General features: G+C 38.9%; 1 protein-coding gene across 11 annotated transcripts in view; it reads right to left on the bottom strand.

Annotated features, from left to right (window-relative positions):
- SCML2 (Scm polycomb group protein like 2) overlaps positions 1-14106 on the bottom strand; it is a 72258-nt gene that overhangs the window by 4574 nt on the left and 53578 nt on the right. For all 11 annotated transcript variants that reach the window (XM_066981345.1, XM_066981384.1, XM_066981357.1 and 8 more), the window contains 5 exons: positions 13131-13266; positions 10986-11189; positions 6438-6620; positions 5215-5328; positions 364-645 (listed from right to left, as the gene is read on the bottom strand). In XM_066981345.1, coding sequence (XP_066837446.1) covers positions 364-645; positions 5215-5328; positions 6438-6620; positions 10986-11189; positions 13131-13266 — 919 coding nt within the window. The remainder of the gene's footprint in view (positions 1-363; positions 646-5214; positions 5329-6437; positions 6621-10985; positions 11190-13130; positions 13267-14106) is intronic.

Below are 14106 nucleotides of genomic sequence, written 5' to 3'. Positions count from 1 at the left end.
CACAAGTTGAACTGTGCAGACAGAGGGACAGGAGGAAACCCCATCCCCGTATTTCAGTGACACAGTAATGGCTGATAAGTTGCATGCAAGTGAGTTACGTGCAACTAGAACTGCCCGGTCTAGTTACAGGAAAGTGCAGCAGGCAAGACCCCTCTGGCTTGCACCACCGTATTAGTTCTAATAGACTGAAGTTCTGCATTTGAAGTTACGTTAACAAGCCTGACATGCTTGGCAACAGCACAACATCTCAATCGATATGCAGCCTATTTTCTATGGCAAAGAACTTCTTTATTCATAACTCACAGACTTTGTATGTTAATAAAAGCTGCTATATGCTTTGGAAAGCCTAGGCATAGAGCATACCTTCAATCCTCCTCTGTATTCGATTCCTACTGACTTCATAGAAACTGCTGTTCCCAGCAGAGCTCAAGGAGAGCCGGCGCAGGACAGGGGCTGAATTTGAGGTAGCAGTTACTGGCTGAAAGGAATTTCTGTAATATGCTGTGCTCCCTGAAGAACGATATTCAGTGGAATTTCGACAGGTCGGGCTTGAAGGATTTACTGAATTAAGTGCAGAATCCATAGAGTCCTCAGAAAAGCGATGTTCTTTGGAAGTGCTGTTTTCTTCTGTAGGTAACGTTTCCGCTACAGGAAAAACAACAACACATCGATCTGTTCAAAACGGACTTTGTAACTGTGTTATTTAAATCCTTGCTACGTTCTCCTAAAAATAACTATAGGTTCCAAGCCTGACAATGAATCTCCTGTGAGGTTAGCACTACTGCAGAACAGTTGCCCTTTTCCTCAAGTTATCACTGGGCTCTTACTACATAAAATAAATAAATAAATAAATAAAGATCTAACATGTAAAGTTTGAGACAGTCTTCCATAAATCATTTCAGATATATTTGTTAAATATTACGAACAGGGCAGGGACATAAGGATTGTTTTTTAATTTTAAATTGTCTGATGTTAGTATGAATGCATATGCAATCTCAGCAAGCATTTTCATGATCTTTTTTTTAATATAAACAAAAACTCTCATGTTAACTAACAATTGTTTAATTTGTTCTAAACAGCAGAGGGAATCACTTCATAAACAAGTGGACAATTATCATCTGTAGATCCCAACATGTCCAGAGACACTGGCCATCACTAAAAATTGAACAAATTCCATGCAAAGCTACAGAAGGCAGTGAATCCCAGATACATGCACACTAACACAATACACCCCGACCACAATGCTGTATCTATGTGTAGTTAAAGACCAGTGAGTGCACCACTCCATTCTCTAGCCCTCATATGACTCATCTCCACTTGCACCAGGCCAACATCTAGCCTGAGAAGGAAGTTGGAAGCATGATGTAAAAATCTGTATGAAACAAATGCTGCTTTGGCAGGAGAGCTAAGAGCTGGAAAATATAGCTAACAGGTTCACAGAAGTGTAAACCCCACACTACCATCTTGAAAATTACTCTTAGCAAAGTTATAAAACATATGCTAGTGAAGTAGCATATTCTTTGGGATAACTGGTATAATCTGCGAAAACAAGCTCCTAAAATATACTTCTTATTACTCTTCTTATATGGCAACTTTCAACCATTTGTTGGGAATATACCAGAATTAAAACTAAAGGAAGAGCATTTTTCTTAAACAAACAAGAAAGAAAAATCAACCAACCAAACCAAAACAAAATAAAAAACAAACAAAAACCAACAACACCAGACTGAGCTTCTCAAGCATGTTTAACTTGCTCCATGAGGCCTTAGGTTCTCTCCTGAAACCTGCTTAAAAGTGAAGTTTAGTGAAGAACATTAAGTGTATTTTGCAGTAATGGTCTTCAGACAACATAATCCCGAAGGGGGGCAAGGACAATTAGAGAATCAGCTCCCTGCTTAGAGAATTCAGCAAAGCAAGATCTACAAGACGATGTAACATCTTTCACTAAACTTGATAGTTGTGGCATAAAGAAGCCTGTAAGTACACAAGCCCCAAAACCACCACTGCAAACTTTATAGTTTGTTAGATCTGTATCAAAAAAGCACAGCAGCGGATACTGAGGTTTTCAAAGAAAACAAACCCCTTTTTATTTGTCAGCTTGAAGTAGCTGCAGCAACTTGCCAAAATGAAACCAAAAGCCATCTTTCTATACAATTTCCAAGAGAATAACAGATGCAGTCAATGATAAGCACTACAAAATTAAAGGAAACCAAGAGAACATTAGATCAGTAGAGAACGAGAACACTAACAGGAATCTCAGTCAAAGACCAAAAGGCAGAGTTGGTATTTCAATTAGCTACAGCAAAGCAACACGAAGGTGTCTAAGGTTCAACTGAACACACAGATACAGATTTCAGAGGTCTTCAAAGGTATGATGAAGTAAGGAGGCAATGGAGTATTTAAGCATGTATCAGCCAACCCCATGCAATGTCCTAAGCAGGAACACTTTTATGGTAATCAAGCAGAGGTCCCAAATATGGGATTTAAATAATTGCTTCAAGCAATCCTTTCTGTGATTTCTGAAGACATAGATTTTTAAAACTGACTGTATTACAAAAGGATTTAATTGTATTTACTCCAATTATATGCCAGAATTCACTCTGATGCTATATATCCTAAAGTAAACAATCGTAAATAGGGATGGCAAAGATCGACTCTGCTTTCTTTCCCAAGATACTAGCATTTGACTTTATCTTAATGTAAATCCTCAGTCTCACACGCAAGGTGGGAATGCTGGCATATTGCAGGGGGCGATCATCTTTTACAGCAGGTGTTTGTGCCTGGCAGCTACACCATCCAATCCACTCCCTTTCCATCCATCCAGCTTCTCTACAAACAAAACCCAACTGCAGTCTTGTTGAAGAAGTGGTCAACTGGTTTGACAGCTGATTCAGAATTGATGTCTGACAAACAGAGCCTTGCCAACAATGGAGCAATGAATGACGCTTTTCCTACCTCAACATTTTGACCAGATGTGTTTAACAATGGTATGGAAAGCGAACAGTTCTTTTTTTCCTGTTTCATGGGAGGTTCCACTGCAGAATGCCTGATCTGTGGATAAATTAATAAAAAGCTAATAAAAGGCCTTATGGCCTTATGTTTCAATTGTAAGGATGACAATAGAGTGTTTAGGACTGAAGGCCTTAGCAGGAATTGGACGTTTTGTTTTCTTGAAGCTCCTCCGGGAATAAGAAGTCAGTTGTTCTGCCATACATAACTGCATGATGTAACTGGCTGCAGTGCTAAGAACACTCTGTTTTCAAGGGGAGGGAGACTGAGTTATTTCTCTTTCCTCTCTCTTATCTTACAAAACTTTAAGAAGAAACTGTTAGTGAGCAGAAAAGACAGCAAAATCTGCAAGACATAGCCCTGAGCAGATCAGAAGGAAAATGAGCTGTTTGAAAGACCCTTTCCCACAATTATTCCATTTTGCGTTCAAATGATATTTCAAAACAACTCTTTCAAGACGACTATGTCTCAATAGAGCCAGAACTTTTCAGGGGCAGATCTTTCTTGCTAACCAACCCATGACTGACCGCTATGAAATTACCTCCAGATTTTCAGCAGAGGACATTGCCCTAATGGGAAACACAACACTAGAGAATACTTTGCCTCTTGAAACACACAGAGTACAAACTCAAACTTCTGAAACCATGGCAAAACTTTCTTTATTTTTCTTTTCAACCCAGGTAACTGCACTTTGTAATGAATTACTGATTTTAGAATGCATTTTAAGGAATACACTGACTTCATCTATAAAAAGGATCCAGTATCAAACTACTCAACAAGGCGTAAAAACCAGTATGTGCATGCTGGCTTTCTTTGAGGGAGATTTCTTACAAGAGAATACAGCTCTAACTCAAATGCTTGTTTTGTCCAATTAAAACAACTCTATTTCAGTAGAATTAAATGCTCTACACTTATTCCTGAAGTTACCTACAAGAAATACCTGATTTAACTGCATAGATATTGTACAACTAACCCAGTATTTCTTTAGGAAAGATACAGTTCTGCATTGACTGTTAATTTCGGTATTGTTGCTGTTACTGTACAATTATATAAAATATTTGAAATGGTAACTCTTATTAAACTATCACTTTGAACATTTTAATTTGATATCCACTTCTGCTCTAACTGTAGTCCTGTGACCTTCTAATCTGCACATAAAAAGAGACCCTTCTGCCCACGCTGAGGCTAATAAATACAAAATGACCCCAGAACCTCCAAAAAAAAAAAAAAAAAGGAATATGAAGAAGTAAAGAGCTAGTCTCTATCTCGCTTCAAAAAAGCCTTTGGCAATATTATCCAAATATACTGCAGCAACAGAAAGTATGTATCAGATGGGATGAGTCACATCAACAAGTTACGATGGCTTAACTAGTTAAGTAGCAAAAGCAGAATAAAACCACTCTTTCATAGATCTCTCACTGAGGTTTAAACCAGCATGCTTTACTTCACACCCGAGGCAGACTAAGAGCGCGTGCATGCTCAGTTACTGCAGCTCGGTTGTGGGGCAGGCAAAGGCACTATTCGTCCTGGAGCCAGAGCAGCCTAACAGCTAGCTGCCACGGAGAGGCTGCTCTGCTCCCCTTGCCATGGCTGCATTTTATCCAACTCTTCCCTGTGCTCATCTGAGTCCACACTGAGTCAGTCCTGAGAAGTAAACTGCACAGACTTGGCTTCAACGAAATGTTTTCTGTGCTTTGGGTCATGGGCTCAGCTTGCCATCCAGTCAGGGAGATGTGGGACCCGCTACAAGGACAAGGAGGTGAAGAAAGCAGGATCATCACAGCTTTCAGTGGCAGCTAGCCATAATTGGAGCTTAATCGTACCATCAAAATGCACCCTTACTCACCTGTTGGCTCGAGCCCAGAGTTATTAGAGTTGCTTCTAATTTATCTCCTGATCCATTTCAAGGCGATCGGTTTTCTACTAAATTGCCATACATGGAGCAGGAGGCTTCATACATTACCTATTTGCCTGAGTGACTCCATGAAAAATTCAAGCATGTTCAAGAGAAGGACTTCTTGAACTTGCAGTAGATCTTCCATAAGCACAAAATCTGTGCCACTGATCAATAATTAACACACTCCTGCCCTAGCCTGTCAAGGGCTACAGACAAACTAGATACATATGCTGTACTCAGTCCTTTTTGACTGGAAGTACTGAAATCACAAGTAATCCTCATATATAACACCAATACAACTTAATTACCTTCAGATGGATGAGCATCATTCCTGGGAAGTTTAGGAGAAAGGGGAGCAGTATATGGTGGAGAGTCCTGAGAGTATCGTTTTGCACTTCTGTTTTCAGGTATTTCTTCTTTTGCTGTGAAGAGGAAAGTCACCACCTATTTATTCTGGCATAAAACGCTCATAGGGAAAGTAAAAGGACAAAAGCAAAAACATACATCAGTCATTCACCAGGTTGCAGATCAGTTTCTTATGTCACACAAACTCAGTCGTTTCAATACAAACCTTCAAAGATGAAGTAACAGCTTAGTTTATATTGTCATCATCCAAACTACCTTGACCTTGGCTACTTTTCTGACAAGTGTTAAAACAAATGACTTTCATCTGACAGACTGAAACAAATACAATTTCTCCATTGGAAAAAAAAGAAAAAGAAGAAGAAGAAGAAGAAGATTTTATTTTCTAAAGCAGCTCCTAGAAGTCAGACTTGGCTACTAGACAGCTGTGAGGAAGCTTCATACCCAATATGAATCTTCTGAAATTGCACTGACGTCAAAGTTTTCTCAGTTACGGCTCCTGATAACCCTCGGGCTGGGATTTGTAATACCAGGCACTGCAAACCACCTGATAGGAGATCTTGGGCAAGTCGTTTCCCTCTCTCTCTACATTCCTGGTGTAGCAGACAAAAATACTAGCCTCATATAAAATCTCACAAGCAGCCACCTGCAAAACCCACCTTCTCTACTAGAAGACTAGACTGTATGTTGAGGAATTTAAAATTTTGGAGCTGCCACTGAGCAAGATGAATGAAGAGGGAAGAAAAGACTTCTTACTGTTGTGGGATGAGCTGAACTGTATCACCTGTCAGAGCAAGCCCCTTCTTATAAGACAGCGAGTGTATTTCTGTACGTTTATTTTATGATTCAAACATAAATTGAACAGATGAAATGTGAAGTTTTGAGCTTGTTCTTTTAGTAGCAACCCAGTGATACATACAACATACATATGTTTCCTGGTTTGACGGCAAGGAAGAATTTGCTGAACGAAATGATTTCTGCACATGTGGTGTGAGCTATCTCAACCTGTCAAAGCACTTGCACTCTGGAATGAATTCACTAAAAACTGAACAGTACTCATTTCAACCAATTCAAGTTATAGCAAGGCAGATTAAAAAGTTAAGGTTCACAAAGTCACCACGCTTCTCAAAAACAACAGTACTTGAAAATAAGAGCTGCTTAACAGTACCTGGTTTGTTCCTATCATATTCTGTAGGGCTATGTGCACATCCCATGTAAGGGCTGAAGGGCTGGCTACTGAAAAGATTATCACACTGCAGACTGTGGCAGAGTTTCTCCAAGAAACGCAGGACAAACGATGCACTGTTTACAGAAGGAAGATTGATGGCGTGCTTCTCCCCATCAAAGGAAGCTGTGAATAAGAAGATGATGTCAAACATCCCCCAAGCATCATGAAGTATAATAAAACATCGTCAAGTAAAGGAGAAGACTTCTAGCTTTGATTTAAACAATGCAAGACATGAGAGGAGTAAACAATCATTCTGATATTTAACAAATTTATCTTCAAAGGACTGATTCTACCTTCTGTTGGATCCATGCCACTTTAAATTTGCACTATGGGAACTTACTTTAATAAAATAACTCTGAATTCACACCAGCATAACAAAACTTTCAAGTCGTGCCTCATCATCGAAACCTTACAGGTAATTTCTACTGTCTGCTTTACAAAGCAGTAACCTCTGCACCATCTATTTGCAGGAGAAAACTTAGAAAAGACCCATTGCAGTACTTACTGGGAAAAAAAAAAGCAGGAAGCAAGAGAACTTAATTTTTTTTCCTTTTTCTTTTTTTTTTTTTTTTAACGTTTCTAACTGAACTGAGCTTACTTGTGGTATTATTCTGGCATCCATTGCCACTGAAATTCTGACTGCAGAAACTGTTTTGCCATTTGATATTTTACCATTGGAGAAATCTATCCTGCTGTCAACGCTGCAGCAGTCAAGCTCCCATTTATTTCAACAGGAGCAAGGTGGCGGAGACATCACAACAACAGACTCAAAATGAGCAATTACAAGGAGATTGGACATGTGCCAACGTCTTTTATTTGTTGACCTCCCTCCTCGTCCCCCAAACATTCAGACTGATGTTGTTAATGATATTTGCCTCTTTTGTGACAGTTGGTAAGATTCTGAAAGGACTGAATATTGCAAGCATTACTGGTACATAGATAAATGATTACCATTACATTAGCTGAATCCTTTAGTTATTTCTGATTAGACAGACATTACAAGAAAACAGGAACAGACTTGTAACTTATGCTTAGGGTTGCAAAGAAGTAGCATAGACACCAGGTTTATGCATCAATTTGTCTTCTTGGGTTTTCAGCCTATCAAGCAGCTTTCTGTTTTTAGCATGAGTTTCGAAATGACAAGCAGAGCTTTAAAGGATCACGCTTTGTTGGTGGCAGATGCATTTTCAAAAAAGAACCAAAAACAAAAAAACAACACAGAAATGACAAGAAAGTCTTTATATACAGCTCTGAAGCAAGGAACATTTCCATACTGTGTTACAAAAGAGGCAGATAACATACGGAAAAACAAAGAAAACGCCCAAGCTTTAGCATATTTTAGGCTTCCTTAGGAAATCACAAGTGTGACTTACACTGCTAACGTAAGCAAGCTTATGATTAGAATTAATGGGAGTACACGGGCAAGCATCAACAATAATGTGCTACCTCTTGTCTGCTCTCACGACAGTGACCCAACGGAAGTGCCTAAAATTTAAGTCAGTACCACAGGGACCAACCCCGGACCCACAGCTTTCTGTAGCCCGTTCATTTTTTCCAGACTCCAATGCTCAGATGAAATCCTAATGACTCACATGTGGCTCAGACACAAGGTTCTCTACCTCCTGTTTGGGGAAGGGATCTCTGATGGCATATTTCTGCTTGCAGCTCAACCAGTTTGGAGAGCAAATGGGCTGTGAGACCTAGCACGGGCTGCTCTCCTGGTATTTACTGCAAAGTAGTACTGTCAGCTACAACCAAAATTTAAAACACTTTATAATAGCCTTACAGGTAGTCTTATATGGCCTTGGGGAAATTACTTGTTCTCCACATCTTAATTTCTCATTTTGAAAAGAAGCATTGAAAAGAACAATATTATCTTTGAGCTGTCAAGAGGATAAAGCAAGAAACATCTGAAGCCATCTGACTGCCCCAACAAGACATACCATGGGAAAAATCCACAAATAAGGATTCAGTCAGTGCAAACACAGCTCCCTCCTACTCTAAACCCCTGGGGGCAACCACAGGAACTCCAAGCGGAGGAGAGGGATCCGTATCCACAAGCACAACTGTCTGCTCTGCTTGGGGACAGCATATGCTTCTTACTTCCTAGATAAATGCAAGGGCTGAAAATAAAAAGGAGTACTTCCGAGGTGCAATAACCTCGGCATTTAATGACAAGTAAACAGGGAATAGAGCTTGTTTGTGCAATCCCAGCCCATGGGATGAAAAGTCATTCTCATTTCTTTACTTTCCATTGTGTAGGCATGTTTTAAACAGAAAGCCAGGAGAAAGGCTGAGAGCTAAGCTATCAGACAAATGTGTTTGTCTGATAGTGAAGAAAATCACCCAAGAGACTGATTTAATTCTCTGCTTGAGAAGATTTATCTGAAACTCAGACTGTTTCATCCACCAAATGCCACAGTCTCTGAGCTACAAGGGGAAAAAAAGAGGCTGACACTACCACCATGAGTGGGCTTGTTAATCAAGCCTCTAATTTCCTTTCAGTTGCATTTGCCTGAATTGAAACCTTATGCATCAAGCAAAAATAAAATGGTTTGTGTTTCTGTTTTGAGTAAGAAAAGAGGAAAAAAATCTGAATTCAACTCCATTCAAAACAATTATTTTCTCTGGCAGCTGAACCAAAAGAACCCACTAATTATTCACACATATTCTAGAAAGATTATTTTATTCATGTCCCAGCATACAGTTTCCTCCTATGGCAGATACAATACTTGCCATTAAAGTTCGTGAGTCCACAGATTTAGATTTCTTTGCTTACTCGCTTATGCAACAAATTATTTTTCTTGCTAGTCTTAAAAAAAAAAAAAAAGAAAAAAGCCTACACTAAAAACACTTTCAAACAAAAATCTACAAGAAAACACTCACAATTTCATTCTCCAATTCCTCATTTTATTCTACTATATATTTTCTGTTCTTCCTTGGTGCTCACAAGCACCGTCAGTTGTAATGTGCTACATTAACCTAAGTCACATTTTGTGCTTCTCAAAATGTATCACACAAAAATTTCTGATAAAATGACATGGAGTTTTAAGTGTTTGTTCACACAGTTTCTCAGAGAGACAAGCTCAAGAACACAAGAAACTCATTGGGGTCTTGTGGCTCTGTAACACCTGAGTGAGCTGCAGGACTGTGCTTCAGGAGCAGTCGACAGCCAGGTCCCTCAACTTCAGGGCTACTGAGCAGGCTTCTCTGAATCCAGGCCTTGGTAGTGAAGCCTGGTGTACAACAGCAATTCCTTCTCCTACAGAATTTCCTACAGAAACAATAAGAACTAGATAGAATTTTCAAATTTTTAATCTACTCTGTAAAGCAATTATTTGCAACTATTCTGTCATAGTCCTTCTTGATGAAGGATCACAAGCAGACTACTGGCAAAGCACATCTCCGTGTATTTTGTTCAAGGAAAAACTGGATCTGAATTGGGTACAGCAAGGTATTAATAATACACTAAACTTTCATATAGCCTGAAAAAATAAAGTAATACAGGTTTCAAAACCCCACTCATACAGTGCCATTAAACTTTTACTACACAGCAGAGAAGAAGCACCCATTTTGTGAACAAACTAAAGGGGATACACAGGCAAGGACTACTGAAGATCTGCTATATGCAGGTCAGGGTACTTACTATGTTTTAAATATTGTTAGACGGCAACATCTTTTATGAGGATTTAATTAAACCGGTATTCCACTAATCATCTTTCACATCTGGTGTTAATGTAAGGAGATTAAAGTAATGCAAAGTCTTTTTACTACCAGTGATGGAATTATGAATTGATGTGCTAACTGCCATGCAGAATATTTCCTAGCCTAGAAAGAAAAAAATGCAGCAGCAAGCAGCAGCTATTCAGTATGAGATATATGGATAATTTATCTGTAGACCTGCCATTAATATGTAGCAGAGATAAACCTATTCCTTAATAGAGGACATAGGTGGATGAACACTGACCTGAGAGACTGGGGAACGGGGGAAGGGAAGAAGCAGCAAATTTAACATGTGGAAACACTTGCCTGGAAGCTAAACAGATTAGTTGGAAACTTTTCACCCACTTGCTTAAGGCATTAAGAACACAAATACTATGTATGGATAAGATTATGCGAATGACTTGAATTAATAAATCTGATATTTCCCTTGCACTGAGCTTACTTGACAAATGTTTGGCTGCAGCTGTTAAATGAGGTGCACCAGCTCTACTTATTATAAGAACCTAACTGTACAGCGTACATGGAATTTAACTTCCCTATTGCTGAATTCTAATTTAAGAATTGTCCAGAACATCCTTGGCCCACGCTGAGATAAATTACACTCCACCAGTACTCTCTCAATAACAGAGTTCCCAAGTATATACTCTTGACTGTGCTTGTGTGTTACAAAAACGATACAAACTGACTGCAGTTACTTCAGTTCTTTTGCCCTGCCTCAGGTTCACAATAGTTGTGAAGAAACAAAAATAAAACATCTTCACATACCAGTTATCATTTCCCCTCCGTGATGGCCAGATTTCAGAAATCCAAAGACAGTTTTGGATTGGTAGGCACAATCCACACAAGCCTGTACAGCCTGCTGAAGTACCACATTGACAGCACCTGGCCCAAAGTGATCCGGAAGCTGCTGAACTTTCTTCTTATCCAGGTGAGGCCCAGAATTTCCATGCTTGTTGACATAAACACACACTGAAAAAGAACAAGCCATATTAACCATAGAGTACTTCTGCTTTAATCACAGCTGGTGCGCACAAAAGAATAGAGACACGTTTCACACGCCTGAACTGCAAGCTGTTTCTTCAGTTTGAGTCTTGATGACAAGCCGTACCGTTCAGCCCAAAGTGGAACACACACACCATCATGCATGCATACTTTCTGAGCATGCAGAAAGTTCTCTCTGCACGCTGTTAAGGTTCTCCTGTCTCAGTCCCATATCCACTTCCCTCTGATCTCTACAGCCCTTCTCTACCCTGCTAAGGAAACAACGCCATCGCAATCTGTGCTCTTCTTTTGACTCATCTCTATTCTCACCCCAGACCCAATAAAGTAAAAACTACTGGCAGGTGCTCTGAACTACCAAAAATTCAATTCTAAAAAGCTGGCCTTACCAAATTACTTCCCGTTCTTTTCTCATATCACAAACCAAACCCTATGGCATACGCCTGCCACGGATGCCCGTTTGGAAGCACCCACACAGCATTGCCACGTGCATGTATAATGGTCAGCATCCCTATCCTCAGTAGCCCCAAACCACTCATGTATGATTTCCACACTACAGCTTGGCCTTCTCTGCTAAATAAAATGAACACACTTCTCTGAAAACTGTGCAAGGTGGTTTTAAAGCTTACCACAGAAGCAAACCGGACTTTAGAAAATACTTTTTACAGAGACTATGAAAAACTGTTTTTTAAAATGAACAATAAGGTAAAAAGATAAGGGGAAAAGACATAACTGAAGGTGTTTTTTTTTTCTTCTTCTTCTTTTTGGCCTTGACTATTACGTGGCCAGAATGCACCCCACGCATTATTATAGCTTAAAGACAAAATGTCCTTCTGCAGTGATTAAGCAGACAATCTAAGCATTCTGTTACACAAAAGACTGCCATATTCTCTCAACTGTAGTGCTATTTGGGCTTAAAAACATTTCACTTTTAAAAATGAAACATTTCTATGAAGTGTTTCAATGATCTTCTATCTTCATGCGTATCAGCTTACTCTCCAATGTCTGCATATTGGAGGAAGCATCTTCATACGGATAAAAATGATACAAATCAGTAAAAAGAGTTTTCATGACATCTTCTCTCTGGTCTCAGTAACAACTGAATCCTGAAAGGTTTATTTTCCTAGGAAACACACAGGTATTTTCCCCTCATCCATCACTGAAGTTGGGATTGAGAAGGGCCTGACAACTTCTATTGTAAAAACAGTTTTTAAATGTCAAAAGTACTCCCAAACAAAATTATCATAATTTATGGAATTTTTAGAAAGTTCTGAGATTTCAGTTGACTACATACAAATTGCTTCATTACAGGGTTACAAGTTCCTCAATGAATTCGCTCATTAAGTAGCTTATTTTTGTCTTGCCAACTCTGTTTAAGATACTTTTCATTGCTCTTAAGCTAGTTTTTCATTACTTGTTTTGGGAGGAGGGACGTATTCCCCCTGATTGCCTTAACTTAGTTTAATGGAGTTGCTTTTTTAGTGTAAGGCTACAGAGAGACAAAATTTCACTTTTGTTTTATTAAAGTCAAGTGTGCATGGTACTTGAGTATCATGTGGGTTTTTTAAATACATCTGCTCCCTTTTCATATATTGAGGAGTGGGACAGACATGAAAGAACCATACAGTTGTCTCTTTCAGACAGAAACAAACTAGTCTAGTGTTTACTAGTCTAGCACAAGCAAGGTCTACTAGATCTACCAAAAGTCTCTCTGTTCCACCACTTCTTGCTGTAACAAAGGCATTTAAATACTAGTTGTGCAAAGCAACCTACAAATACCTGAAAAAAAAAGTAGGCAAGTAATTATTTGCTGTAATAAGTTTACGGTGTATTTTCCATAAAATGACATAACTATTTTTCTTGAAACGGAAGCCATTTCACACTAAAAATGTCATTCATTTTTACTTTTACCTGTGGATATAACTGCCGCAGTTGCACCAGATAAACTAACTCCATCTTTATGTATCTGTGTAGTGCCACTGTCCCCATCAGGAGAAGAAAGAGGAGAAGGTGGTGCAGAAGACAGTTGTTCTGGGAAGATTTTTTTCTGTTTCAAGAAAAAAAACAAAGTCAAAATGTTTAATGTTTTTTAAGTAGTATACTAATTCTTTCTACCATCAGTTATCATACTACTAGGAGTGTGTGTAGTTCCTTATTACAAAAGTACCACACACTGCAAAGATGATGAAATCCAGGAAAGGAAGCCCAGAAACTGCTCATTTGCATTTACAGCTACTTGAGTAAAGTAGTGGAAGACAATTGACTTAAAAAGAAACCCACCTCTATCTGAGAAGGAGCAGAAACACAATGAGTTTTTATATATCCATTCATGACCCTTCTACATTTTAGGAATCACAGAAGAGGTGTTTTGGATTACTTTCCTGGCCATATTCTTCCAATCATCTGGGTTTATCATAACTCCAATAAATTAACTGGGCCATGTATATATTCACATATAAATCCTGATTCAAATTTAGCTGTCAGCTTTACAGTGCATCTACATTTTCCTTCAGCTTGTTTCAAATGGGCTGAAATTCTTCAGTAATCCCTTTCAGGAATTGGTGTTTTATGCAAGGTATCAAATAAACCAGTAGTTATAATCCAGTCACATGGGTTGCCAAAACATTCTTCTTTTCCCAAGCCAAACTTATTTGCAGCCTATCATATGACAGACAACCAGAGCTCTCTTTCCAAAGACTTGGAAATTGGTCAGCATGCCTTACCTTCCAACTGAGGAAAAGAAAATGGTGTTGCAATTTGTTTTTGGACTGGGCTTTAGAAAACAGACATACATAAGAAAGGCACTTCTAACATGCTCTGACGTGTTATGAATATACACGGAAATAAAAGAAGGAATTAACTGGAGAAAAATTCTTCACCTCTTCCT

The sequence above is a fragment of the Anser cygnoides genome, chromosome 1 (genome assembly GCF_040182565.1).
Source record: "Anser cygnoides isolate HZ-2024a breed goose chromosome 1, Taihu_goose_T2T_genome, whole genome shotgun sequence".
In the NCBI taxonomy this organism is placed as follows: Eukaryota; Metazoa; Chordata; class Aves; order Anseriformes; family Anatidae; genus Anser; species Anser cygnoides.
The sequence above is the reverse complement of the archived record's forward strand: the minus strand, read 5'-3'. Positions and strand labels throughout refer to the sequence as shown.